The following is a 17,995-nucleotide window of genomic DNA, read 5'->3' as shown; positions in this document are numbered from 1 at the left end:
AAAAAGCATGAGGACAATGTTTATTACTATTTCAATCACACAAACTTTTGATTTTGGTATTGAAACATAAATCGGGATAGCAAGGATATGGGATAAACATGCACAAAGGTGTACGAGTGTATTTATTATTTATTTTTATTTATTAATGTTTACACATCGATTCATTACATCACATTCAGAAGATAATAATTAACAAAACACATAGGGCATACTAATCTTTTCACAAAATTTATATGATTTTTTTTATAACAACTGTTTGCTAGATTATCGAACTCTTTAAGTACTATGAACTATAAGTATCTTACGAAAAAAAAATTGCAATGAATAACCCGTTGACAATGTTAATGGTATTCAGCGTTTTTTTAATGGATCAATTTACGATGATTTTCATGGAATATAATACACATGTGGAAAAATGGAAATGCATAACATTTGTCAAAAGAAATGCATTCGCCCAAAACTTACAACATAAATTAATCATATTTTTTTTTATGATTTATTACATTGATGTTTTTAAAAGAGAAATATCTACTATAGACCGAGTAGATTAATATATATTAATTAAATATGTACTTGTCACAATACAATATGAAATTATTTAAAATTTCATTTGTCACATAGATATTAATGAATTATGTACTCGGCAAAATACAATACAATATTAAATTTATTCACTACTTCGTTTGACTCATTGTCAAACATTTTTAAGTAGATAAGCAGACATTTAAATTTTCTCTTGTATAAATGGATGGGTGAGGCAATGGTTGACAGATGCTCTCTTGGTAGGATCAAGCATAAGCATCCTTTCAAGAAGGTCCTTTAATTGAGCGATCTTTTTCGCCTCCTCTGGCGGTAGGCGGTGGTGCGGTGGAGCTAATTCTAACTGCAAGTCCCTGGTTGGCTTAATACTTGACATTATCACCACTTTTTCCTGTAATAAATTTTAAAATTATCTAAATATTCAATTTAATCTATATTTTACATATTTATTCAAAAATCATAAAATCTGCTTAACTTTTTACCGAATAAATAACCTTTAATAGAATTAATCTTTTAGAAAACTTACCCTTTCTGTAATTTTATCCAGTTCATGATATAAAAAGTTGCAATTGGCATCAAAATGTTGATCCTTAAATTGGCCCTTCTTTGCGATTTTGTTTGGAATCTTCCCTTTCAAATCCATGAAGTATTTCAGCATTTCATTATTTGATTTACCGCTGAACATTATTTTGCCTGTAGATAGCTCATATATGGTGCATGCAGTGGACCACATGTCTATGCCATAATCATAAGGTACTCCTAATATGATCTCCGGGGCTCTGTAGAATCTTGAGACTAGATACGGTGTTATTTCATTATCAGTGATATGTGATGCTGCGCCAAAGTCACATAGTTTTAAAACCAGTTTACTCTCATTTACTAAGATATTATCCGGCTTGATGTCTGGAATTAAAAAAAATATTATTGGTCATTTATCTATGTTTTGGTATTAAAACTTTGCTAAGATGTCATGAGGATGCTAGCTGAAATGTTTTTAATCATCATTAGGACTTTTGACATTATTTTGACTTTACATTTCATGCTGAGTTCACATAAAAGGACATAAAAAAAACCAAATGCAACCTTAATAGGTTAAAGCATCAATTTGCTTTAGCAACTAAGTTGTTCATTACCAGTAATGAATTAAGCTATTACTGAAATAAACCCACCGGCATGTAAAATTTTAGTTTTCTTCAACAATTTCAAAGCCAGTAGTATTTGTTGAGTATAACTTCTAACAGCTTTGATATGAATGCCGCTGTTTTTGCCATATTTCTTTAAAACTTCCCTCAGGTTCATAGCCAACGGCTCCAACACCATACATAAATGCCGTTTGTGGAAAAAGTGTCTGAACAATCTGAGACAATGATACTTGTCTTCGGGATCCGCATCATTTAATTTCTTTAACATTTCCAACTCTCTCAATCCAGTTTTATGCCTGTAAAATGCAAAACGAAATTTTAAACATACATCCACATTTAAGACATTACATCAGAAACAATCACATCTTTAAATTTTAGTCTAAATAATCAAATATTTATTAAATAAAACACAAGTTATTTTAATTAACTTACATTATATCATTATTTCTTATTATTTTGATGGCGACATCAGTGCCGCTTCGTATCAAATCTCTAGCGCGTATAACATTGGAGAAGACACCTTGACCAGTGTATCCATATACCGAGTATCTATTGTCTAGGGTCTCACCAATACGGACTCTGAAACATTACATAAATATGTACACAAATTTTATATGACATTTCATTGAAATTATATTTAAATATATGAAAGTACTCATTTATAAACCTAAAAATATTTGTTACATACCTGTAATAACCTTCTGCATCATCCCAATTGTCATTGAGAGATGGATTCTCTATAGTATTTTTATTCTTTGTTTCCCTTTTGGTGGGAGTCTGTGAAAACAATGTTATTACTAAGTAACTGATATTAAGTTTAAAATATAGTCAACTGTATGTCTTTTTTAACAAGCTCTGTGCCACTATCTCACACGAAAAGTAGTAGCAATGGAGATGTAAATACAGATTGTTTACTGAAAAACCACTTACGCCAATATTATGGAAGTTGTCTTGATCGGCAAACATATCCCAACCTTTATTTATCTTTTCCTCTGCTGAAGAATTTTCACCTTTATCATTATCTGAATTATTTGAGGCCTCATTCTCTTGTTCTTTAGTGTCCGTGTTTACATCAGTTTTCACTGGCTCTGGAGTTACCGTAATCTCACATTCTCTGGGAACACTAAAAACAACTATTTCATTTTCTCGTGGTGGTGTCTTTTGTTTAATTTCCGTTAGTGGTGGTGTAAGTTTGCCACTCAGACTATTATCTCTTCCACCCAATCGCTGTAATTAAAAATTAATATAATAATATGACATGCAAATAATTAAAGAATTACTTGGTTAATGATTGTTCCTATACCTTCATTAACTGTTCCCGTTGTTTTCTTCTACGCTCTATTATCTGTTCTTCATTTTCTTCCTCTTCATCAGTTTTAACAGATATATTTAGTTCTTCATCACTTGAACTTGCTATAGTTTGTGTAGCTTCATGTGAAGAACGCTAGAATTAAAAAAGTGCAAGTTTACCAAATTAAAATAAAACACACTTGTTTTAATGATTACTTATTTAGCTTAGAAATGAAATTATAGCAATTATATTGTGAATATTCCAAATAATTTTAATTTTGAGTTACCTTATAACCTACCCTATATCTATCTCTGTAATCTAATCTGGAATCTTTTGAACGCGCTCTGTTGTCCCGACTACGGGATCTACGATATTCTGATCGGCGATCCCGTCGACCAGCTGGTGAATATCTCTCTCTTGAACGACGGCTACTTCTATCTCTTTCCTTCTTTTTATGTGCCAATGAGCGTCGCATTCTTTCACGATCTCGTTCCCTTTCCCGTTCTCGTTCTCGATCGGTTTCTCTTTCTCTTTCACGTTTTCTTTCACGGTCTCGTTCCCTTTCTCTATGCGTGGGTGTATAACGTTCCATCTCTTTACGCAGCCGATGGTCTCTAGTCTCTTTCCATTCCTCAGTTCTTCTTTCACCTTTCTTTTCTCTTTTTATAACATCTCTTAGATCTTCCTTATGGTACTTGTATGAGTGTCTATCTGGTTTCCTTTCTGATGAATGATCTTTACTTGACTTGTGTCTAGTGGTCAGTTTGGAATCATGATCGCGCCGTTTTGGCATCTTTTCAAGTGTTGGTGTGCTGCCTTCTTCATTTACGCATGCACCTTTATTTTCTGCTGCTGCCAAATCAACTGTATCCTTGCATTCCCCATCTTCACTTTTATCTGAAAAGCATGCAACTAAACGAGCTTGCAAAAGTTCTTTTTGTTTCATTAATTCTTCAAGATTTAAGTCATCTTCAATTAATGCTAATTCAGGACTTGCGCAATCTTCTTGATAATTTTCAGTTCCAGAATTTGATGAAATTGTGTCCACTACTTCATATTTCGATTTTGAATTAGCTTTCTTTTTAGATTCTTTATGTGATCCTGCATCTCCATTCTTTGCCTTTGATGTTTTATCTTTTATTGTTTCTTTCTCTGCAGCAGGTGAGGAATGTGATGATTTTTTGTTAGATGACCGATGCTGGGATTTAGTTATTAATTCTTCAACATCGGACAGGGAAGTTTCACTTTCTGGCTTAGGACTTTTACGCTTTTCTTTCTTTGATTTCTTCCTTTTCTTGGCAGATACATCATCATTACCAGACGCCTTCTTTCTTTTCTTATGTTTCTTGCTCTTCTTTCTTTTTTTTGTTATATCTTCCTTTTCTTTTGCTTCAACATCATTACCTTCCCTAAAAGAAAATTCATCACTGTTAAGAATCTGTTAAGAAGAAACAATAAATTGCAAATAATCTTAAAATGATAATGAATATATGTATTAAGTTTTGTAAACTAAGCTGTACCCTGATATATTACAATTTTAACCTGATACAAACTGTAGCCTAGATTTTATTTAGCAGATAAACAATATGTTAGAATAAGAAAATAATCTTATTTATTGGTTCTAATCAAATTATGTAATACATACTCTTTATCCATTAATACGATTTAATGTCCAGCAAAGTAAGTTTCTTAACCTGCAACAAAAATGAGTTATGGATAAATAACATTAACATTAACTTAATTTTAACAAATGGCCTGTGTAATGTGCCTTGGTCTAAGTATTCAATGTTATAGTTGATTACAAATATCACTTGTAGAATTGTCGAAATGTACAAAAGTACATGATTCATCAATAGTTATTGCAACTGCTACCCATTTTTAACATTTCAATTGGTGATATTGCTAATCCAACATTACTTCATACATGAGACTAGAAATCATGGCAATGCCAAAACCTTTTGTCTTAATGCTACATTTGTAGTAAGACACACCTTAATAAGCCCATGAGACTGTATTACATTCAGTGGCAATGTATTTTTGTAATAATTTTAACAGTGAAGTAAAATTGTATAATATTGTTGCTAATAACATAGGCAACATGAGATAATTTGTTGCATCACATTAAAAACAATTTTAACAAACTGGTAATCTTAAGATAGGAAATGAAACAAAGGATCTTAATGTCAAATATAAGAAGACAACTTCACACTAATTGCTGATTACCATTTCTCTTAAGACCTTTTTGGACAAAGCTCATTGAAGAGATTGGAATAGCCCTGCCCTATAGAGAAATTACGCATTTTTCGTAACATATGTACCTACCCTTTTTCTATAATATTTAGATATTAAGAATATCATATACAATATTCTGTATACTATAGAAAATTCTAGTAAATATACTATGAAAATTTGGCTTAAACAAATAGTCATCTATGTCATTCATAATCACAGTTCATTATTAAAATTTTCGTTTGGCCCCCATTTTGCTTTTAGTTAAATCACTAAAATTTAGAGTTTTTATTTAATTAGGAACTATGAAATCACTTACTTTGACCACAGATCAGGGAAATTATAAATTAAATTCAATTATTTCAGATTATTTGACTAAAAATCAATATATGCGTACAACCAAAAGATGAAGACTAAAGCATGCTTGATTATTCTAAGTTGTTGGCGTAGAAATAAAAGAAACGTATTTCTGTATGTAATACACAATATGTAGTTGTGGTTCAGGGACAAAAATCAATAAATATGAAATTGTAGTCCAGAAATCAATCAAAAGAGCTATTGATTCTAAAAGAGAGAAGTATGAAGTAATTTTCAAGAGAGCGTGAGGTAAAAACTAACCGCAATGTAAACAAAACATAACTAAACAACTTACAGTCGATTTAACGATATGGGATAATTTATTGATCTTTCTTCAGTTACAATAAATACAAATGATACCAAGTTAGTTTACCACAAAAACAAATGTATAAAAGTAAATTACTTAACATGACACTACCTATTCCGAAGTTTAGAGATGTAGCTATTTAACGTAACCGTAATAATTAACAGTTAACAGGTTAGGTGAATATACCACGAATAACGAATAACCTTAAACGAGTAAAGGACTACACAAAATTTGTGATTGGCTTATTACTTGTCAACTTGCTATGGAAATTAATTTAACACAGATAAAAATTCCTTAATTTTGACAGCACTTTGGTTAATATTTTATATAAAACTGTAATGTCTGTATGTAAATAAAAAAAATATATTTACTTAACAAGATGTGTAACGAAAAAACAATTTTAAAAATTTTGATTGTCCGCAAGTTCGCATTTGTTCCAAGTAATTTTCGAAACAGCTGGGCTGATTTTGACGATACTTTGATGGGAAAGAAGCTGATGCATGCGGGACTATTATCGGTCACATTTCTTTTTAATTCTGCGCTGGCATAGTCACGGTTAAACTAAGCTCTAGAAATAACATCATGCAGCTATTAACTTGGAACCTGAAAGGTGTTTTAGTAACCATTCACGTTTAACGACATGTATAAATATAACGAACTATCGAAAATTGGTAACATCTATAAAAGTAATAATTATCTTATGAAGTTTATTATTTGTTAATGATTTATTGTCAACAAATTGACTATAGCCTACTGCTAGACATGTAAGTTTTAGCTAGTTAATATTGTCATTTCAGCTTCATCGTAAAACAATCGATTCAAGTTCTATGGGAATAATAATCGAAAATTTAACGATTACACATATAATCCATCGTTTGCTTTCTTTTTATAAATTGTCAGTATTATCAATCTGAATTGTATAAAGAATTAGAGATATACCATGGGATTTTAACACAAAAACATATAGGTATATCGTATGACGACGAATTTTATACAGGGATTTTAGTCCCTTAAACCAAGGGATAGTCAAATAAGGATATCCGGTTATGCCACAAGATGCTTGAACTGGGGCGCAAAAATCAATCAAGTTATGACAGCTCACTAGCGCCCCCTGTTAATGTCACAAAATTGGCTTGACTATAGCGTATGATAATGTTGTTTAGAAATTAAGATATGGCGATAAAACGGTAAATATTAAAACTGCCTACGATTAAAAAGCACACACTGTGCCAATTTAAAAACCTGATTTTTTTAATTTCTGCAGTTTAACCAACTGACAAAAGTTTTTACTTAGTTTTTATGAGTCTGCGTAGTCCACGCCTGTCAGGAAAATACTGAGAACTAGAAGAGGACAAAATAAAACAAGACCATGGGCATGCATAATGAAAATTGTTTATTTCATCTACTGACATTAAGTTGTATAATTTTAACACACAACAAATAACATTGATTTCTAATTATATCAATTTTTTTGTTAGTTTTATAATGAAATTTAAGACAGCATACTTTTTTGCAATTAATACATAAGGTAGCTTATATGGAAAGATAATTGTAGGAAACCAAACACATCATCGGTTTATGTATTATAATATTGACTTGTGTTTAGTTACTTCTAATATGCAACAATGTTTTTCTACAGTAAGTGGAGAGATGGAAAACACTTGATAATACACATATCCCCTAAAACAATTAATTTTATGCTACACATACGAACGTCACATTTTTTTTATTTTTATAATTTTAAATTCCAACACGAATTACGTTAATAGTATTCGGATTATATCCATTTTACACATACATTAAGATATAAAAATGTGATTTAATATACAGCAAAATACACATCATATAAAAGTGATATCGACATTGAATAAAAATGTTCTTTTAATTCTGTTACATTTATAACAAAAAAAGGTTTTATTTGCATTTTAATAACATTTATATCTCCTAAACGCTGTAAGTTCATTGTAAGCTGCAATGTAAATAGATTACATAAAATGGTTGAAACATATCAGATTTTTTAACTGATTTGGTGTAAAAATGTGTATCATCATGTAAATGGCTTGGAAGCGCTTGGACATAAGAGTTATTGAGATTAGGGATAGTATTTTTTAAGTGATTGACAAAAGCATGTACTCATATTATATACATATGGGCATACAAATAATGACTTACCGGGAACTACCATTAAGACTAACCATCATATGGTCAATTAATCCACGATTAAATATGTTTTAAGTGTGTCGAAAACGTATTGAATTTAAAATAATGAGACAAAACTGTTAAATAATTTTAAAGATTGGAATAAAGTTAATAAAATCAAACATGTTGATCATATGACATGTTAAATCTGTCTTAAAAAGTAATAAAACTTTAGAGTGTGTTTATTTAACAGTGATTAATTTGACAGCTCACTAGGAATGAGTAAAATCGAATTTGAATAATTTCGATGGTTGTTCTCATAGAATTTACAATCAATAATCTCGTATTTTTCTATTCCTACTTGATTCTTCAAAAATACATAAAACATTAAACCGAAATGCAGGTGTTGACATACAAAAAAAGTATTGTGTTTTTTTAGTTAGTGCGATACATAGCCAAATAAATGTAGTAAAACAAATACCTAAATTACAGTACTTATTTGTTCGATTAATTTTATTACAAGATCGATTCTCGATAGTTAATCCAATTCGTTATGCGCGTACGCACCGACACTGACATACTTTCATTAAGTACAACATTAATCTTTATACAAAATTAATTTGATACCTCATAAGCGTCAGTTGTCAAACTGATCATTCTTAAATAGTAATAATGTATTTTGCATTGAAATGAAATTAAATTATTAAGATGACAATATCAAATAAAAAAAATATGGTTAAATTTTTCTATTACATTAACTTTTTTATTCTGAAAATTATTATCAATTACAAATCTACTGTTCAAAATATGATAATTTTGAATAGATTTGAATCACGCATAAATTAATTTTTATATTGATGTTAAGGTAATTTCTTACATTTAAAATAAAATTATAATATAAATGTGAAGTAAAAATGCATCAACAATGTTACATTAAGAGTAAAAATAAACATAAGTATTTAAAATTTTGAAATTACTTATACTTATTAACATTACATTTATAGCCAAATTGTATGTTTGTTGTTTTCTATGTTCAAGTAACTGCATATCTTATTGTTCCAATTGATAATGTAGCATTGAAGAACCTATTTAGGATAGTAAAAACATTAATGACTCAAGCAAGCATACCACATCAAAGTACAAAAAGGAAATATACATCGAAATACATAAAATTTTAAATTGATAAAACATATAAAATTACGATAACAACACCAATATATGAATTGTGTTTAAAATGTGTGACGTGAAAAGTATTTTCCTTTAGTATCGATTTATGATAATGACTAACATTTTTTTTCAATAATCTAACCGCCAAATTTGAACGAGGTTGGAACTTGTGCAGGAACTGTGAAGGAATATCCTGAAAATAATAAAAAATTTAAAAATAGACATAATATAATATGGTCTTCACTTATGTCATCAGTTAGTCACTAGGTAGCTCATATAATATTATATTAAACATGGGACATTTATTTCGCTTGGCACAAGATCGGCTAAAGTTCAGTTCACCTAGAGAGAGAGAGAGAAACATGGGAAGAGAATTCTACCGATTTTCCAACAACACATTTCCAAGTTATCAATATTTTTATGAGCATCCTAATACATCAATCCTTTTGGTAACATGTCTTATGCTTTGCATTTCCCATGGAACCGGGAGCCCAAGACTTTTGAGGAGTATGGTGCCTGTCCCAGTACCCATTTATAAATTTTAGGTCCTACATATTGATCGAGATGATTGTTCTTTTTAGAACAGCCTATTTTTGATATTTTAATATTACACATACCTCCACTTTGTTCAATGCGTTTGCTATCTTGCTGTGCCTTGCGTTGGTCAGCAAGGACGAATACAGCATTCAACTCTTTTTGTTGCTCCTCAGTGAGAACGCTGGTCAAAGCATGATAAAGTACTGGCTCGCGAGCGGACAGACCTACAGAGAATTATTGAATAAATTAATTATATTTTAAAAACTTAGAGGTGCGAGAATCTCAACAGGTATCATCAGAGGCAGGCGCCATAAAAAATTAGTACATCACATGGACACTAATTCTCACAGCAATGTAAGACTCTAAAATTGAATGACAAATTATATAAAATAAAATACATTATGTTATTACCTATCAGTGTATTCTTGAAGTTAACGTATTCGTCAACGGGACAGTCTTTATCATCCAGAGGAGTTGTGTAGCACTCAATGGCAGACTCATCTTGCACATAATCATCATCATCCTGGTAACAAAGATTTGCTATTAATATATTTCTGGATTACATATAAAAAATATTTTATATACATTGGTACAAATATCCAAAGATCTCTCCTAATTCGTAAAGTTTTAGTCGCGTTAAAAATAATTACACAATTACATAGTACTACTAGCAATCAAAGGTGGTTCCAAAGGCAATTATTGCAGAAATTATCCAGACCCAATGTGTATGAACTAGAACTTTGAAATATGTTATCTCTGCCCACCACTCAGGATGTGGTTGCATGAAAACTTTAAAATTGATTGAACAAAAGTAAGTTTTTTCATTTCACTTGAAATTATCACATATTCAACATAACATAAATTACTTTGCTATCTATTATCAATTTATACTAATTGACACAAATTGACTTCCATATGCAGCAACAGACAGATAACCTTTAACCTGGTGAAGATATGCCTACACTGGAAAGTCAACAACTAACAAAATTGAAACAAATTGAAAGAGAATTTATTATTTTCATTCAATATTAACAATCTGAGATACTTTGTTTTCTTAATATTTGTACTTTCATCAATTTATTCTATAAATAATTATGTTTTTGAAGTCAACAATAGTCTCTATAGATAACATTGTGAACATACATTAATTAATCATTGACATATGAGTTTATCTCGCAGAAGTAATGAACTACATAGTTGCTTATTATAGTCCATATGTATATCAATGTATATACCATTTTTTTTACTTACGTCATCACTTTCAACTTCTTCTAATTTGGCCGTTATGTTGATATTATGCTCGGCGCTATTTTTAACTGCCATACGTGCGAGATTTTCTAAATACTCATTATTCATTTCTTCAATATCATCTTCATCACTGGAAAGTACTTCAGCTAAAAACCAAAAAGTAAATATTTATCACCCAAATAAATATACTTAACACTATTAAAATTGCGCATAAAATAATTATATCTGACAATTAAAAATCTATTACCTCCTTCATCTTCATCATCCTCTTCCTCTGAGGAAGAATCATCGTCTGCTTCGGCTTTAGCTTCATACGCATGTTTTAAACCATCAAACAGCACCAAGCATGATGGCAAAATCTTTGGCACAAGTTCATCAATGTTTGGACGCTGTGGTCCCATTTCAAGTAAAGTACAGATGCCTAGTATATATAATTTCCTGTCATGGAGACTGTCAAAAAAAAATTAAATTGTCAATTCTTATTGCCTTATTAAAAATAAAATGTGGAACATTATCTTTAACTTACCCCAAAAAGCAATCAGTGTCATGTATCCATTGTTTGAAGAAATGCTGGGTTATTGATGCATTTGGCACTGATTCTTGCAACTTGTTGAGAATTGTGAATAGTAGGGGCGGGTTGCAATACAAGATGGCTATCAATACCTAATACAAAAAAAATTATGATTAAATTTCATTTCTTTATAAAATTTACTGTCTGGCGTGTAGTTATATACATTAAGATTAATATTACAGAGTAGGATTTCTAAAGTGCTATGGGTCACACAGATTCTTTATTTATTTACTAAAATAATTAAAATACTTACTTGAAGCAACATTGTTCTCAGCTCAGACGTCTTCACCTTTCTGGTCAGTCTGTTTAGAACAAGCTCCACAAATGATGGGAGACAATTATCAATTTTTCCAGAGCATTGAAGTACCATCACCTCAAGCAATTTTGCCGCATAAGTCTCACTATCATCTTCCGCGTCAGAATTCAGTATCTAGAATAAAATGTTGTATTGTAATAATTTTATAAATGACACTTAATTAAAAATTATCATTCAGATCTAGTTCGCTTGTGCAAGTTTTTATTTCCCATAATTGCCATTTGTTTCATAATGTTATGCCATAGTACTATTTAAATAGAATTGCTACGATGACCAATCTTCGAGAATATCAATGATTATAAAAATGTTTCCTTAACATCCCAGTTAATGTATGTATTTGAGCTACAGATCATGCGACGGGACAAATGCGACGTTGCCAATTCGCATTGCATCGTAAGTTATGATAAAGGAACAACATCTCACAATATTAACATATTTATGAGGTACAATATTATACTGAGACCATTTTAAAATTCTATGTATTGGACCGGCATTGGCAAAATACATTACCTTATGATTACCTTATGTAATATATCAATGTTGGTATAACACAAAGCAAAAGTCGCATACAAAGTAATTTTTTACAAACTTCAAGGAGAAGGTATTCAAATCAGTCCAGAGGATACATTTTTTTAACGCATAATGTGGTTTCAAATGCAATAATGATCAGTCTGAATTTATTTTTCTTGACTCTAGAATCTTTTTGCAAAGTTTTGTTCATTATATCACCTTCAATTTTACGATTAAGTCACTAATCAACAGTTTAAGCTGAATAAACGAGAGTCCAAAAGACCGTGATATTTTTCTTGTTTATAGTGTTTTATCAGTAACCAAAGGGTCTCGCTTATGTAGATTGCTCATGGTTGCTGGCTCTTGCTTATAGAAGTTTCTCGATTATCCAGATTCGACTGTATAGAATGCTTAGCATGATTAAGTCTTTAAAGCCTGGCAATTAGAAAGAGTGTTTATTTCGCTCTGCCATCGCACTCTAGTTAGTAAGACATGGTTATTTATTGTGTTAGCTGTTATAATTGCAGCAGCTTATGTATATGGTGTCAAATTTATAGGTGACTTCATAATAAAGTTGTGGTACTAGAAATGCCTTTTTTATTAACTATTGCATAAAAAAATTATAAACGCTCAGCTGTAGCATATAAACTATTGAAAATAATATCACTATACATTTTGATGACATCCGCCATATGCTAGTGCAAAATAGGATCAATTTTATTTATTAAATAAAACACAAGCAAAAAAAATATATATAACTATTCTAAAAGTATACGGTATGTAATTAATTAATCCTTAATTGTTAATCTAACATTTATATTCTAATCACTATTATATAGTAAATATTTGTATGGATATAGAATAAATTATATCAACTTACTGATTTGGCCATGTTGAACATAGCAAGTATGTGATTTTCGTTAGACAGGAATGCATTTGTATCGACAGTGATGTAGTTATGCAGCACTGGCATCATGTCACCAAAGTAGTCAAATCCTTCCTTTTCAAACACTTGATACAGCAACTCCAAAACTTTCCACATATCTTCAGAAATGGATTTCGCTGTTAAGTTACATAACAGCGTCATAGCTTCTTCGTAGTATTCTAGAATATTATAAAAAATAATTAGTATTGGATCCGAGTGTTAGAATTGATACCATATATTAGCTTTACAAAGACATTACCAATTAAATTGCCTTGAAGAATGTATCCAACTACACGAAGTACTGTCTTTTCTAACTGTGCCATTATCTTGGGATTGTTCTCCATAACATTAAGGACAGTTTCCATGGTATTTAAAAGACCCATTGCAGTGATGGCTTTCTCATCAGTTCCAGAGTCTGTTTGCACAACTTTGCTAAATGTTGTTGCAAGATGATCAGTGATTTCGAATGCCATTGGCATTAACTGTTCTGTATATAGTGGTACAATTTTTTGAAGAGCATTTGCTATGTTATCATTCTCGGTTTCACGTATAACCTTTAGCAGTTCTGTTGTAACAGCTTTAACTTGCGGTTCCAAATATTTCTGGACTTTATCTTGTAAAACTAGTAGCATCTGGAGAGCTATAGCTGCCTCAACTTTCACAGGAAGTTCTGTGTCAGTAAGCAAAGCATTCACTGTTAGGTGAACAGCTTCCATTAACAGTGGCTCATTCTTGAAAGGAACATTTGCAAAGCAATGTAATACCCAGCAAGCTCTTGCTCGCATGTATCCCAAAGGATTACGGAATTCTGGGAACACATACTGACTTAAAAGGGAATCTATATCCTCTTTGTAGAACTTCTTTTTAGTCAAGATGTCATTCAGTGTGCCCACCATATGCAATGCTCCGTCACGTTGTCTTGGGCCATATTCGCCATTTTGACTTGTTAACACTTGCATACAAAGTTGCATTGTGCGTTCCAACATGTCCTTGCGTTTCTTGCAGCATGATACCAGTAAAGTCTGGGCAGCAGATACGGGAGACAGGAAGTCTTCAAATATGTCTAAAAGCAAATATACATTTCAATCATTTTGAAAGAGGCAAATAAATACATATAAAAACTTTGATAAAAATGTTGACTTACCAAATTTAAATCTGATGTATTCATGGGGATCTGTATTCCACAATTCTTCATCTGCTTCAGAATAAGACATCAATGGGAATATAACATCTTGGATGATTGCAAACATATGTGGCTTAAGCAACTTCCATGAATGAGAATGGCTTACACTATTAAATAAATAAAAATGTAATTATTATGGAGCAAAAATAACATAATAAAAATGTGTTGATAAAAGAAATTTACACACCACTGATCTACATAGCTAATTGTCAGTTGCAAAACACGAGGGGAAACATATATCTTGTTGCGATACTGATCCAGTACTCTAAGCAGCACCTCCAATATACCACTGGTGAATGTGCTAAGATACCATTCTGCAAATTGGACATATTCATCGCGAACATTGACTGGGCTTCCATATCTGTTGAACAAAATAACATACCGTAGAAAATTCGCAGCTCAGGGTTAACCAAAACAAGTAATAACTAAATGGTAACTGCAAGAAAAAAGTTCTTACCTTTCGAAAATTCGGTATAATGTATGGACAGCCCATTTTTTACATTTCCACCATGGCAATTCTAAGCGCTCTTCTTCATCAACTTGAAGAGTGTGTTCTGGTACTGGTCTTTCCATTATAGCTCTAAAAACTTCCATCCATTTTGTAAAGACTTCTTTAGTGATCAGGTCTAATGGCAACAAATACTAAAAGAACACCAAACAGTAATTAGTAAATACTTCACATTAGCTGAGGATAAGTAATAATTAAAAAATTATATTTTACAATGCAAATATTAGGATAGATTTTTTATAAAAAAATGTATAGTAATTACACTAATTAAGGTACATTACCTTTATAAGACAATAGAAACATTTGAGTATTTGTTTTTGAATAAGTGCAGAATCAGCAGATTGATCTGGCTGCAGGTTCACTATCAAGTTATACATCATGGGAAGCAATAAATTCATAGCCTCCATCAGTGGCACCCTCTTGTCAGCTATATGATATTCATAGCACTTGATGAGTTGGTAGAGACATAAAAGAGCTCCCATCCATCCACTGGCTTCAGGGTTTTGTAAATAGATATGGATCTTGTCAACCACTTGAGTCCAACGTGATGGAAAATCATGTCTGATTATGGTCTTTAAGCAAAGACACAATTGAATTCTTATAATGTCTGGTGCTTGAATTACAGCATCAACAATCATGTCTCGAATCATGGCCCGGTCTTGCTCGTGAATGCTGAATGGGATCGGTTCACCCTCTTCAGGCTCCTTTTCCTGCCATACTGATGTTATTAAGTTTTTCAAGAATACAACACCAGCCTGACGCACTGGGATTTGTACATCATTTGACATCACTACTTGAAGCAGTGATGGAGTGAATCCAATTATTTTGTGTATCTGAAAAACATCACATATGTTAAGATTCAATAATCAAGTAGACAGATTGTAATGAAATTATTGTGGGGATTTCATTGCTGATCACAAAAGATTTGTGTCCTAAAATAACTAGACGAAAAACTGATTTAGGCATTGTAACATATACAGAGCACAAATTGTTGTTTGTGAAGTTTAGGTCATTATTTAAGATTAGGATAAAGATAAAATTGCTTGCTTTGGAATACTGCGTACTAACCATGTGTTTCTGAGATCAAAATACCGGTATAAACCATGTTGTTTATTAATAACATTGATATTTAGTAAAAGTAATATTTTATCTACATACTATATTATTTTTAACATACTTCAGTCAGCTTACTAAATAATTTTACTATTTCAATTTGGTTCTGTGTTCACATCTAAATTTAACTATTGTAAAATGAAATTGATAAACATCCGTTTGTTACATTGTACAAAACAAAAAAAAGTGTCTGGGTATCGGCACATGTTTTTAAAGTCAAGTCATTTGAAAACCAAATATGAATTGGCTCCAGCTTGGTTTAGCATATTTTTTTATTTGCTGTTGGAAGACAAAGGGATAAATAGATTCTATGTATACCAAAGATATAAGGTCATATAAAATATACTGGTGAGACAAACCAATATTTCCATAGTTATCAATTATGACAGAGTATTTTTACAAAAAATTATAGATTTAAAATAAAAATAAAGTCTTAATATGTTCAGGTCTTCACTTTTTCAGAGTATATATTAATGCATATACACTAGTCGTAGATTGTGACTCCAACTGTGCTGAATTAAAAAAAAATAATAAGTAGCTTAATGTTCTACATCAGTGCCACATTTTATCAAGATCTGTTGAGCTGTTCCAGAGATACCTTCTAAAAACATTCCTCCATCTGTCTAAACTTTTGCATTTACAATATAGTAAGGTATATAATAAAATAATGTCATGTTCAATATGAAGTTTTGGTCAGTCAAATTCATGTAAAATGTAAATGTGTATAATAAAACCCATATAAACTACCCAGATATCCTGCACATTAGAATAATAATGTATTTTTATTTTCAATAAGTAAATTCTAGATTCAAATATAAAACAGTGTATTCCTATTCTCATGTTATAGTCTGAGAAGATTGGACATGCTGTGGTGTGCATAATAAGTTAAATAGGCTACTAAATTTGTATAAGAGTATTAACAGTATCAATATTAGGGTACCATACTCCAGACTGTTTCATATCAATTTGAATAATGTCTCAGGTTATCATTATGCACATAACTTTAAGACCCCAGTTTTATTTAAAGTCTGACTTAAGCATATGTTAAAATATTACTACATTGGCGGGAGAAAAACACATATATGCCTTCAGGTCAACATATTTACTGTTTAAAATGCAGGAATTAATTCTACGTTGCGACGGATATCGCGAATATATCACGGTTGTTATTGGGTTATTTCCAGGAACAAAAAGTTTTCCAGTATGGAGTAAAATGCTAAAACTCTAGAAAATTTCGAATTGAGATATTATTAAGCTAGATGTCACATAGATTCTGAGCGATATTAAAAACAGATTTTCAATTCCGGTACATACAATAGTTGACATAAAAATTCGAATATACTAAAACAAGGTAGTTCTATAAGTTCTAAGAAGCAATATCGCTAGATTTAACATCGTGAATCATTCGCGGTCAATAAATAACCATCTAGGTTTGAAGAGTATGGTTAGACATATGGCATAGTTATAGAAATTTTAATGTCGGTTATAAATCAATATTTGGTCATGAAGCGTGTTATTAAATTCACTTTCATAAATAAAAAGTTAGTATTTAGATATTGCAATGCTTAAACACGCTAAATTCCTAACCATACCAGCGCGGCATGTTATTATACGAATACACGAGGAAGTCATGAATTCAGTAGTTTGTCAAAATGATGGAGAACACAAAGGGTGTCGCTTGTAAGGAGTACTATTGAATTTGGTTGTGTTATAAATATGATGAACATGTGGATGATAACTTAAAATTACCTGTGTAAGTTGATCTTCAGCTTGCTGCCTTTGATTGGGGTCAATAGTCGCCCTTAATATTTCCGCCAATTTTCTCGTGTCCATTTTCTATATTTATTGATAATTAAATGCACTCCCGCAACGACCGTAGGCTGCCACCGGCTCACGAATAAAAATGACAGAG

General features: G+C 31.2%; 2 protein-coding genes across 6 annotated transcripts; both read right to left on the bottom strand.

Moving 5' to 3' along the window:
• Nucleotides 1-545: 545 nt before the first annotated feature.
• Prp4k (Pre-mRNA processing factor 4 kinase) lies at nucleotides 546-6,101 on the bottom strand. 5 transcript variants are annotated; one of them, XM_013324022.1, is made up of 10 exons: nucleotides 5,963-6,101; nucleotides 4,619-4,667; nucleotides 3,260-4,382; nucleotides 2,986-3,126; nucleotides 2,613-2,909; nucleotides 2,371-2,459; nucleotides 2,115-2,261; nucleotides 1,710-1,978; nucleotides 1,067-1,443; nucleotides 546-931 (listed from the first exon to the last, which is right to left on the bottom strand). In XM_013324022.1, the coding sequence occupies exons 2-10, from the start codon at nucleotides 4,627-4,629 to the stop codon at nucleotides 725-727; spliced, it is 2,661 nt and encodes an 886-aa protein (XP_013179476.1). In that variant the 5' UTR covers nucleotides 4,630-4,667; nucleotides 5,963-6,101; the 3' UTR covers nucleotides 546-724. The 5 variants fall into 5 exon arrangements, with proteins under 5 accessions (XP_013179476.1, XP_013179477.1, XP_013179475.1 ...); XM_013324023.1 differs by having other exon boundaries at nucleotides 5,968-6,101; XM_013324021.1 differs by having other exon boundaries at nucleotides 5,978-6,101.
• A 3,202-nt stretch (nucleotides 6,102-9,303) lies between these two features.
• Nucleotides 9,304-17,995, bottom strand: msk (importin-7 msk). The gene is made up of 14 exons (XM_013323949.1): nucleotides 17,833-17,995; nucleotides 15,252-15,803; nucleotides 14,920-15,104; nucleotides 14,650-14,823; nucleotides 14,424-14,569; nucleotides 13,539-14,342; nucleotides 13,235-13,458; nucleotides 11,782-11,958; nucleotides 11,484-11,620; nucleotides 11,205-11,407; nucleotides 10,961-11,103; nucleotides 10,121-10,232; nucleotides 9,790-9,933; nucleotides 9,304-9,365 (listed from the first exon to the last, which is right to left on the bottom strand). The coding sequence occupies exons 1-14, from the start codon at nucleotides 17,914-17,916 to the stop codon at nucleotides 9,310-9,312; spliced, it is 3,141 nt and encodes a 1,046-aa protein (XP_013179403.1). The 5' UTR covers nucleotides 17,917-17,995; the 3' UTR covers nucleotides 9,304-9,309.

The sequence above is a fragment of the Papilio xuthus genome, unplaced genomic scaffold (assembly GCF_000836235.2).
Source record: "Papilio xuthus unplaced genomic scaffold, Pxut_1.1 DF825017.1, whole genome shotgun sequence".
Taxonomy (NCBI): Eukaryota; Metazoa; Arthropoda; class Insecta; order Lepidoptera; family Papilionidae; genus Papilio; species Papilio xuthus.
This window is presented reverse-complemented; position numbering and strand designations above follow the sequence as displayed.

What these genes read in the sequence shown, in the direction of transcription:
- Prp4k (XM_013324022.1), bottom strand. An exon ending in AACGGGAACAGTTAATGAAG is followed by an intron (nt 2,910 to 2,985) that starts GTATAGGAACAA and finishes TTTTAATTACAG; the next exon opens with CGATTGGGTGGAAGAGATAA. An exon ending in ATAAGAAATAATGATATAAT is followed by an intron (nt 1,979 to 2,114) that starts GTAAGTTAATTA and finishes TGCATTTTACAG; the next exon opens with GCATAAAACTGGATTGAGAG.
- msk (XM_013323949.1), bottom strand. Translation starts at nt 17,916, where the DNA reads ATGGACACGAGAAAATTGGCGGAAATATTAAGGGCGACTATTGACCCC. An exon ending in TTATACCGAATTTTCGAAAG is followed by an intron (nt 14,824 to 14,919) that starts GTAAGAACTTTT and finishes TTTGTTCAACAG; the next exon opens with ATATGGAAGCCCAGTCAATG. An exon ending in AAGAAGTTGAAAGTGATGAC is followed by an intron (nt 10,233 to 10,960) that starts GTAAGTAAAAAA and finishes CTTTGTTACCAG; the next exon opens with GATGATGATGATTATGTGCA.